We start from the raw sequence: 11,014 nt of genomic DNA, 5'->3' as shown, positions 1-11,014 counted from the left end.
TCTCCCTGCACCTGGGATCTTCCCCCTCATCCTCCTTGGCCTCTCTCGGCGGCCCTGTCTACACACAGAGGTGCTGTCCATGTGAGTGGAAGGAAGGATGAAGTCCACTCACAGGGATGAAGCTGTCTCCCTGGGGGCGGCCCACCTCCAGGTCACACCGCCCCACCCAACACAGCCTCCAGTCCGGCTCCAGGGGGGCCGCACCCAGCCCTTCACTCACTTCAGATGGCCCAAGAGACACGGATTCCACTGACCAGCCCCACTTCTCCCCTTATAAGTATCTAGTGGGTGCCCACCGAATGCCAGGCATTGGGCCAGGCTCAGAGATGAGTGAGTCCTCAGGAACAACGAGCTCAATGTCCTGAATTCACATAAAGGAAACTGAGGCTCAGAGAGGGCAGGGAGGGCCCAGGTAACAGCCAGCGAGTGAAAGAAAGAAGGGGGGCCCAGGCCCTGCTCCCAGCCCACCGGCCTGGGCTTGCTGCAGAGGCTGCTGGCCCAGGCAATCTGGGCACTGGGGAAGCAGCTGGTTTGGGGGACAGGGGGTGTGGCCTCCTCCCACACACTTACCACCCTGACTAGGATCTTAGGCTGACATCCACATTCACTCATATTCCCTACTAGGGGCTGGGGGACCAGAAGCTGCCACTTGCAGAAGCCACGTTGTACAAGCACCGCTGCCCTGGGTGTGGGTGACAGATGAGATGCACTCGCGTGCACACACATGCATGTGCACACACACACACACGCACACAAACACACACACAAACACACACACGCACACACACACAAACACACATGCACGCACACAAACACACACACAAACACACACACTCATGCACACGCACACGCCTGCACTCACACACCCCGTGGGCCCCAAGCAGGAAGCGCCCCCGACACACCAGCCCCGCTCTGCGCCCCCAGCGGGCCGGCGTCGGGAGGGTTAAGGCGGGCGCGTCCCCCGGGCTGGGCCGGTGCCGGGAGCTCCAGGGCCCTGGCGTCCCCTGGGTCCGGGCCCAGTCGCTGCCCGGGTCTCCCGCGGGGCCGTCTCCGCCTCCTCCTGCCGAGACGGGCGTGGGGCACGGGGTCGCCGCCCGGCGGGGAGCTCATCCGGCGGCGCAGACGCCCCGCGGCTCCGGGGAGGGACTTGGCCCGGGCCCCTCCGGGGAGGAGCCGAGAGGCTGCAGCTGGCGGCGGCGGCGGCCCTGGGCGGGGGGGTCCCGGGAAGCGGCCAGGCCGGAGCCCCCCACTGGGCCGCAGCTGCTCGCCCGGCCGGAACCGAGCGCGGCCCCCCCGGCCTCCGCCGCTTCCCTCTGCAAACCGCGGGCCGCAGGCGCCTCCCTCAGCGCGCCCGGAGCTGCAGAGGCGTCGCGGGGCGCGGCCGAGGGGAGGAGGAGGGAGAGCGCAGCGCAGCCGGCCCGGGCCCAGCCGTGACTCCGGGGCGGCGGCTCCGCCAATCTGCGGGCGCTGACGCGGGGGGCGGCTCCGCGGCGCTCGATATCTGCCCGCCCGGGGCGCGGGGCGCCGAGAGGCTCGGCCAGGCGGGAGCTGCGCTCGGGGCGGCCGCTGCACCTGCCCGGGACCCCGCTGGCCGCTCCGCGCCCACCCTTCCGCCCTTCGCCCTCCCGGCCCCGGTCTCCCGGGCGCGGCGTGAGGGCAGAGCCCGGCCCGGAGGAGCAGCCCCTTCCCCGCCCACCCGCCCGGCGCCTGGAGCGGACCGCGCTGAGGATCGGGTCGCCTGCGGCCGCCGCCACCGCCCGGGCCCGTCGCGCCCCGGCCGGGATGGACCCGCGCGCCCGATGAGCCCCGCGCCGGCCGCTGCGAGCGCCGAGCCTCCCCCTGCTGCGGCCCCCGCCGCCCCCCGCGCGCCCGGCCCCGCGGACCAGGACCCCTGCGCTCCCCGGCTGAGGGCGCGGCCGCTCCGGAGAGGCCGAGGGGGGACGGCCCCGAGATGGCGCGGGGACCCAGCGCTTTGGCGGCGGGCGCCCTGCACGCGGTCCGGGCCCGGGCACAGCCCCGGAGCTGGTAGCCGCCCGGCGCCCATGGACCTTGACCCGCGAGGCGGCGCCGCGCTCGTGCCCAGCCGCAGCTAGAGGGGCGCGAGGGGAACGCGCTCCAGGCCCGGGCCGGCCGCGCGGCCATGAAGATGATCCTGGTTCGCCGGTTCCGCGTGCTCATCCTCATGGTCTTCCTGGTGGCCTGCGCGCTGCACATCGCCCTGGACCTGCTGCCCAGGCTGGAGCGGCGCGGCGCGCGGCCCTCGGGGGAGCCCGGCTGTTCGTGCGCGCAGCCCGCCGCCGAGGTGGCCGCGCCCGGCTGGGCCCAGGTTCGGGGCCGCCCCGGGGAGCCCCCGGCCGCCTCCTCCGCCGCCGCCGACGCGGGCTGGCCCAACAAGCACACGCTGCGCATCCTGCAGGACTTCAGCTCCGACCCCTCCTCCAACCTCTCGTCCCACTCGCTGGAGAAACTGCCGCCCGCGGCGGAGCCGGCCGAGCGCGCCTTGCGGGGGCGGGACCCGGGCGCCCGGAGACCCCACGACCCCGCGCACCGGCCGCTGCTGCGAGACCCCGGCCCGCGTCAGTCCGAGCCGCCGTCCGGCCCCGGCGGAGACGCCTCGCTCCTGGCCAGGCTGTTCGAGCACCCGCTTTACCGGGTGGCGGTGCCGCCGCTCACGGAGGACGACGTCCTGTTCAATGTGAACAGCGACAGCAGGCTCAGCCCCAGAGCGGTGGAAAGCCCGGACTGGTGAGTGCGGGCTGGCAGGTGCCCACCCCCGCGGGAGCCGTGAGCCCAAGGCACGGTGGAGAGAGGTTCAGGGGCCCCAGAGGCCCCCCCAGGGAAGAGGCCGGGCAGGGAGTGTGGTGTGGGAGGAGGCGGCCGCCCAGCTCGGGGCCCTACCTTTGTCTCCAGAGTAACCTCCTCCTTGGGAGGGGCTGCCGGGGGCTGGGAGCTGTGCCCCTGTGGCTGCTGGTGAGGAAGCCAGACCCTGCGCCCTTTAGAAGCGAGTCCTGGCCATCAGCTTGGGAAATGGGGTCAGGCAGTGAATGAATGGGTTGGTGAGAGAAGGAGAGTGGATTTCCCCGGGAAGGGGCCAGGCTGCCGCTGGGCTTTCAGACACTTGGTGAGGGTGCTCTGGATGGGCACCTGGGAGAAGGTCTGAGTCTTTTAAACCCAGTGGCTGGAGCAGAATTATCAGAGGATCTTGCTGGCAGCCATGAGGTGCAACAAAGGGGCCCACCCAGCACGGGCGGCGGATGTGCTGGCTGCAAAGAGACGATGGCTCCATAAAGGGCGAGAAGCCACGCAGGGAACATCTCTTTAAACTGTCCTGGCTAAGCCCTTTCCCCACCCCCCAGCCCTTCCCTCGGCCACACAGATCAAAACAAGCAGATGCTACAACCCGAGGCAGTGGAACATTAACCACGGTGAGGCCGGAGAAGTAACTCCCTGCCCTCCCTGCAGAAGGTTACCGCAGCGGCAGAGGCGAGACCGGCCTTCCAAAAGACCTCGCCGCAAGTCCCTTCTCCCCTGAAGTGTGACCAGGCCCAGTGCCTTCTGTCTGAACACACTGGCTGTTTGGAAGCCTCTGAGCCTTGCCTGCTGGTCAGGTTCAAGGAAATGCTCGGAAATTTGAGAACCAGAGCAGCGGCCTGGGCTGTGGCTCTCGGCAGGGAGAGACGGCCACCCAGAGCAGTGAGTGGCCAGGAAGTGGATCCTAGCCCCCTTCCCACGTCCACGGCAGGACAGAGCTTGGGCAGAAACCTCCTCAGCTTTAGGTGAATTCGAGCTAGGACAAGTTCCACATTTCCCTCCAGCCCAGCAGGCAGACGGAGGGTCTGTCCTCCCTCCAGAACCGTCCCTTGACCCCAGAGATGTGAGGACAGGCTGCGTGGGCGGCGGGTCCTCCCTGGGAGCCTGGGCTGGAGAGAGTGCTGCCTCTTTCCTCTCTCCCCACCCAAGCTGCTCTCATTAAAATCAAATTTAGCCTCTTGCATCATTCTGCCCCTGGTTGTTGGAACAAAAGCAGAGAGCCGGGGAAGGTTCCTGACAGACTGGGCGTGTCTGTGATTTTCATGCAGTCTGCGGGCAATGGTAGGTTCTCCCCTCTACTCTGAGGGAGAGCCAGCAGCCCCTGGTCCCCTCAGCTGACATCGTGGTGGGGCCATTTCGGTGACCCCGGGGCAGACGTGGTGGGGACGGCAGGGCAGTGCTGACGTCCTGGGATTAGTCTTGCTGTAGTTATACAGTCTGTGGCATCTCCAGAGGATGAATAAGAATTACAGGCCTTTCACCGTGTTATTAGCTGGCAGCAGAGCAGCCGCAGAAGAAAGTGCAGACATTGCAGGACCCTCTTTAAGCAGAGGCGCCTTCCATAACATCTGCACTGACTTGAACCCAGAGTTAAAAACACTGGCGTCGGTGGCCTCTCCCCCGTCATCCGGCTCACCGGCCTGTTCCTTCCGTGCTGATGTTCATCCCCGCTGCTCCCTGCAGGCCGCATGTGGGTGCTGAAGGTGCAGAATTCCTCTCCACCGGGGAGGCAGCCGTGGACTCCTATCCCAACTGGCTCAAGTTCCACATTGGCATCAACCGATACGAGCTGTACTCCAGACACAACCCAGCCATCGAGGCCCTGCTGCACGACCTCAGCTCCCAGAGGATCACCAGCGTGGGTAGGTGCCCTTGGGTGCACTTGAGGGCAGTCTGTGTGCCGGCCGGGGCTGGCATCAGGGCTGCCGGGGCAGGCTGTGCATTAGAGAGGTCTGGGAGGCCGTTGTTCGTTACCGCAGCGTTAACCTCCTGCAGCGATCTGCACAGGCAGTGTGGAGGGACGGAAAGCTCGCGTCTCGTGTGCACTCACACTGGATGTGCCCCGATCTGCTGCACGATGAGCTGGGAGATGCCTGGACAGCCCGTCCGCTGTGCTCTGCCTCCTCACCTGGGTGGTCCTTGGGGTGCCAACTGGACGACAGCGTCCCTCCCTCCTGGGGTAGAGGACTAGAAGGGCATCCTCGGCGGCGGTGACCCCTCCACCGAGACCGTGTGCGTGGGACTCTTCTGCTTTTCTGCACACGACCCTGGCTGGGTGGGGAGATAGCCATGAGCCTGCTTCTTGTGGTTTTGAAGCCGTCCTTCGTCAGAGCTCAGCAAGGCACTGTGCGATTTCATACTGAGGAGACGTAGGCAGGGTTCAGGATGGAGGCCTGGGCCTCCCGGGTGGAGGAGTTCAAAGGCAACGTCTCCAGGTGCTTTGGGATCTGCTGAATTGGACAAAAAAGGGCATCGGGTTGCTGATTTCAGGAAAATGTGCCACTGCAGCTTCTGAGTGTGGAGGCTTGGTGCCGTTGTTCTCAGCGTGTAGGCAATTGTTTGTGAAGCTCCCGTTTGTCACCAGTGCTTGGAGAGGCAGTGAGGGCAGGGCTGAGGCCCTTTGGTGGGAGCGGCTGCTCCCCGGGGATTGCAGGGAGTGGGCCTGAGTGCACACAGGGGGCAGGTGCAGAGGTTGGGAGAGCCTGAAGGCAGGGCTTTCTTTGCGCTGTGTGACGAGGCCAGCCGTCCCACGCATTAGCTGCGTGTGTGTCTCAGAAGCAGCCCTGGGGCTGAAAGGGTCCCGGCGGCCTGGGGTTCTGCCCAGTTGCTGACACAGGACTCAGGTGTCCCCTTTCAGGCTGGCAGGTGGGTTTTCCGGAGCCCTTCAGGGCTGTTCCTGGCGGTCTCTGTCCGGTGCCGAGTTATTTGCTGGACACTCACCTGGCCATGGGAAGAGAGAACTTGCAGCTTTCTCCCCACTCCGTGATCAGCTCACCTCATAAGAGAGATCAGCTGGACAAGCTGGGGGTCCTCTTCCCTCCATACTGTCTGGGAGGAACCTGAACCCTCCCCATCCCTCGAGGCCCCCCTCCATGGAAACTCTCCCTTTCTCCTGCCCTGCAGGGGTCTGAGGGCTTCGAGCTGTGCTGGAGGGCAGTCCTGCAGACAGCCACAGCCGGAACGTCCCTTCTGCCCCCGAAAGTGAGCGTGGCCGTTAAGGAAATATCCGATGCATTGATCAGTGTGTGGGTCCATTCAGCAGATTTTACCAGCACCTCCTGCATGTCAGGCCCCGTGTCTGGGTGGTGGGGAGTTGAGGATGAGTTCAGCCTCAAGGAGATCCGCTGCCTCTGTGGACCCAACGGCCCCCGGAAGAGACGCACATGCAGTGCCCGGTCCTGAGGAGAAATGAGCACTTCAGAGCCACACATGCCAGGCAGGGCGTGTGGAGAGGAGGGGGCTCCACTGGGAGGGGCTGAGGACCTTCCACGGGGTCTGTCAGGCGGCTCGCCTTCCAGGTGGGGTCCGTCGTGGCAGGGAGAGGAATGTGAGAGCATTGCACACCAGCCAGGGCGTTCGGGAGGCGCAGCACCCACGTTCGGGAGCCTCCCATGCCGCCGTCCGTGTGAGCTTCTCTCCAGCTCATTTTCCCCGTCCGTCCAGCGGGGTCTCCCCATGTAGGATCGACGCAAGGATAGGATGAGATGGTGCACGTGAGCAAGCTTGTAAAATATTAGCTAGTACTTCGTGTGTGGCCTTCCACAACAGCCCCCTCGTGTGCACAGGCAGGGTCTGAGCAGGGGGAGCACTTGGTGGATTCCAAAGGCCACCAGGCCCTTGGCAGGCACTGCAGCTCACCGCGTCCCTCAGGGACCGGTCAGCTTTCCAACACCAGCACTGCAGAGGTGCGGGAGTTCTGTGCGTCCCTCAGGGACCGGTCAGCTTTCCAACACCAGCACTGCAGAGGTGCGGGAGTTCTGTGCCCGGGAGCTCCTAGAGCGGCTTCAGGGAGAGTGCGGGGCCTCCTGGGGCCTGGGGCAGCTTTGCCCACCTTAGGAGCCCTTTGTCCATCTGGACAGACTAGCCCTGGATCACTGCCACCCCCCTTTGGTCCAGTTGCCCCAGGGCAGTGGTGCCCAGGCTGCCTGACATTGCGGTAGTGTGGACAAAACCTTTGCCAGGGAATCCCTACCCCAGGGTTCTGGTGTGGCCTCTGCCTGGGTGTGCCCTGGTTAAGTCCTGTGCCTACCGAAGGGCTGCCCGAGCTGATCTCGCTCGCCTGCCTCCTAGACCACGTTGGCCACATTGGCTCCAATCCTGTCTTCTTGGGTGGGGGCCCATCCGAGGACAGGCTTGGTGCTGACAGTCACTCTGCAGGGCCTGCAAGGAAGGTGAGCGGACACAGCCCCGTCACCCAGGCAGGACAGCAGGCTCTGGCCCAGGAGACCTGGGGGTGAATCCTGGCTCTGCCGGCCACTAGCCAGAGCAGAACTGGGCAAATGGATGAACCCCTCCAGCACCGGGCTTCTCACTGAGAACATAGAGACAGTTATAATCCGGACCCCGTAACCTCTGACTGACAAATCTGAATGACAAACAAAACCCATTCATTAGCAAAACCTGACTCAAGCTGAATGGATTTGGGGGCAGAACGCCGAGGCTAGTTAAAAAATCCTTATTTTTCTCTCTCACAGTGAATATTCACGTGTCCCTCTGAGGAACAGGAGTGTTTGATTGTGGGGTTCTGCCCCAGAGCCGTGTGGGCATACCACTCGTGGCAGCCACGTACCACGTGTGCTTTCATCATCGAAATACTTGCAGTCCCCAAATACTGCTGCCCCCAAAGATGTTGAAGGAGAGCCCGGACCTGTGGTGCCGGCTTCACGAGGTTGTTCAGGATTAAATGTGCAAATATGAGTAAAGACATGAGAGCAGAGGCTGACAGCTCACCTGCTAGGTGGGGTCTCTGTGGCAGCAGCATTTCGGGGCAGCTCACCTGCTGGGTGGGGTCTCCAACACTGCAGTAGTATTTGGGAGCAGCTTACCTGCTGGGTGGGGTCTCCAACACTGCAGTAGTATTTGGGGGCAGCTCACCTGCTGGGTGGGGTCTCTGTGTAGCAGCATTTCGGGGCAGCTCACCTGCTGGGTGGGGTCTCCAACACTGCAGTAGTATTTGGGGTCAACGCTCCTGCTGGGTGGGGTCTCCAACACTGCAGTAGTATTTGGGGGCAGCTCTCCTGCTGGGTGGGGTCTCCACTGCAGTAGTATTTGGGGGCAGCTCACCTGCTGGGTGGGGTCTCTGTGTGGCAGCAGCATTTCAAGGCGGGCTGATCCTTCTTCTCTGGGGAAGCCAGAGCTGGGCAGGTGCCTGAGCCTCGTGAGGGTCTCGGACTGGATACTGGGCCCTGTACTCCCCCTGCCTTGGGCTTGGAGATGCTCACAGGTGAGTTCTCGTTTGTGAAGTTCTGTCTTCCTGAGGAAGCAGAGATCCCTGGGAACAAGTGTCCCACCGGAGTTGCTCCACGCCCAGGCCCAGGTCTCCTGGTCTGCAGGGCACGGCACAAGGGGGCTGGCCTAGGCCAGGCCAAGTGTCCCTGGAGGATGTGCTCTGTCCCAGAAGGGGCCTGACCTGCTTGCTGACCCCGCTTGCTGCTGCCTGGCTGACGTGACTCAGCCACGGCTGTTCTGAGGGCCCTTCTGAGTACGAACTCCCAGATGGAGGTTCTGGGTGAAGACCCAGCTGCTTGAGATAACAGCCGCTGGCTGGGCCCTTGGCATCGCCAAGCCGATCAGGCAGGTGTAGAGCCTGGTGCCCCGAGACAGGTCCTGCAACCAAGAACAGGGGTAGCCTTCAAAGGCCAGCCCTGCCTTCCAACCACCGCTCCACAACGAGGGAAACCCAGGCTCTAAAAGCAGGAGGTTTGTCCAAGATTAGCACCTGCGTGCTCCAGGCTCCGAGTTCTGTCCCCTCAGCTGTCTGGCCCCTGGGTGCTCACTTTCATCTCAAGTCATTCATCTTACTATTAAACATGAGCCCAGAAATATTGTTGTAACGGAGAACGAGGCCTGAGAGTCCCTCAGAATGGTTGCATGAAACCTCCCCTGCTCAGAACCACCCAGTCCAATTCATGGTGCTCCACGTGGCCTGCAGGACGGCTGGTTAGGGCTGGCAGAGGTTTATCTATAGCCGGGCTCCTGGCTGCCTGGTAACGGGCCACTGCCACCTTTAAAGAATCTTGGGATATTATCTACTTCTATTCAGCTTGAAATCCAGCATGCAGTGCCTTCGGCTGGCGCTGGTGATAATTAAACTGCCATCATGCACGATTATGGATGCAAATAATAAATGACATAATTAACGACGCTGTACTTGGAATTACTATTTTAAAAAGTCATCCCTGCCGGGTGCGGTGGCTCAAGCCTGTAATCCCAGCACTTTGGGAGGCTGAGACGGGCGGATCACGAGGTCAGGAGATGGAGACCATCCTGGCAAACACGGTGAAACCCCGTATCTACTAAAAAGTACAAAAAAACTAGCCGGGCGAGGTGGCGGGCGCCTGTAGTCCCAGCTACTCAGGAGGCTGAGGCAGGAGAATGGCGTGAACCAGGGGGGCAGAGCTTGCAGTGAGCTGAGATCCGGCCACTGCACTCCAGCCTGGGCGACAGAGCGAGACTCCGTCTCAAAAAAAAAAAAAAAGTTATCCCACTGGCGTGTGAGGATTTGGGCAGTTTCTGGACTGACATACAGAATTGCTCCGTCCAGATTGGGACAAAGCCTGTGGTTGGGAGAACATGCCTGCACAAGGAAAACTGACCCCACGGGACGAGAGTCCTTGACACGAACTGATCTGCTGAAAGGGGAAGAATGTGTCTAGCTAGAATCCAGGACTAACCGGCCGGTGAGCTTCAAGGAACAAAGGGCCTTCCGCTGTCTCAGCCCACGAGAGGGAGCTGCCTGCAGGTGCCCGGGAGGGCACGGCCACCCTGTCTGTCCGTTGGGAGCGGAACTCCTTGGAAGGCAGCACCAGCTCCAGAAAGGCCACCGTCCCCACCTCCTGCCCACTGCAGGTGGTAACTGCCCCTGCAGTTCACAGCCCCAGAGCCTGGCTCGGCCGACCTGGAGAGAGAAAAGGGAAGATGCCCCATTAGCTGGAGGCCCACGGCCCCAGGGCTGGGGGGCCGTGGGTCATCCTGAAAGAAGGACAATGACAGCCTGGAAAGGACAATTTCGGGTGGAGCCTGGAGGAGGCGGCCAATAGCTCGGTCCGCACTCAGCTCCCTTCCCAGCCGTCTGATGGAAGGCGAGGAGCGAAAGCTCATGCTGCTGAGGCCTGGGGTCACCCAGGCACCGGCCTCCGCACGCCCAGCAGAGACAGCAGCCGCCTAACTGCAGGAGCGTGCCCCGACGTGCTCCTGCCGACGTTCCTTCTAATTGCAGACGTGGTCCCCGCTGGGGCAAGGCTGCAGTTTTCTTTTAAAAAACAGATCTTTCAAAATAAAAGGGGCCTTGAAGAAAATCGTGAAATAAGTAACAGTCTGGGCTGGAGGCAGTTCTGGTGAAAGTGTCCCGAGGGTGGTGTGTGATGGACGGGACTTTGGGCAGAGCTGACGTGGCCTTGCCTGTCACTTGAAGCCTCCAGGAGAGTCGAGGACTGGCAGACCCAGGCCCGGAGCAGGTGCGGGCTCTCAGCTCTTCCAGCCCCTTACCTTGCAGGAGTGGCCCACAGTTCTCGCCTCCTTGATGCCAGCCCCAGAGTGCTCACTGCTGGCCAACTCTGTCCTTTTCTTCCTTTTCCTCAGAACCGGGTCCTTCGGTGCCCACGGTGAGTGGGTATATGAGGCTGTGTGTGGGCACCTGGGGTCTGGGACACCCAGCAGACCTCTCTGGCTTGGAGATGTGTGGGGTGGAAAGAACAGGGTGACCTGGGCCCTCCTGGTGTCACATTCTTCACATCTGAGCCCTCCCTGGGTGAGGCCCTGCTTCCAGCACACACAGCTGACCCCGTTCGTCTTCAGGAATAACTGCTTCCCTCTGACCCTTGAGGCCAGACGGTGGCTGTGAACAGCAGGGGCCTGTGACCCCCAAGGACGACGCTGGCCCTCTTTGCAGACGAGATGACCAGGGCCAAGGGCGGCAGCATGGTGGCCCACACCGACTGCAGCATCTCACACCTGGATGTGTTTGTGTGGTCCACAGGCCTGT

The 11,014-nt window shown here is 62.8% G+C and overlaps 1 protein-coding gene across 1 annotated transcript in view; it reads left to right on the top strand.

Annotated features, from left to right (window-relative positions):
- The first annotated feature begins 1,525 nt into the window (after nucleotides 1-1,525).
- The window catches only part of FAM20C (FAM20C golgi associated secretory pathway kinase), a 67,049-nt gene continuing 57,560 nt past the window's right edge, over nucleotides 1,526-11,014 (top strand). The window contains exons 1-2 of the mRNA XM_073012894.1: nucleotides 1,526-2,745; nucleotides 4,495-4,673. Of these exons, the coding sequence (XP_072868995.1) occupies nucleotides 2,141-2,745; nucleotides 4,495-4,673 (784 nt within the window). The 5' untranslated portion in view covers nucleotides 1,526-2,140. The remainder of the gene's footprint in view (nucleotides 2,746-4,494; nucleotides 4,674-11,014) is intronic.

The sequence above is a fragment of the Chlorocebus sabaeus genome, chromosome 28 (assembly GCF_047675955.1).
Source record: "Chlorocebus sabaeus isolate Y175 chromosome 28, mChlSab1.0.hap1, whole genome shotgun sequence".
Classification (NCBI taxonomy): Eukaryota; Metazoa; Chordata; class Mammalia; order Primates; family Cercopithecidae; genus Chlorocebus; species Chlorocebus sabaeus.
This window is presented reverse-complemented; position numbering and strand designations above follow the sequence as displayed.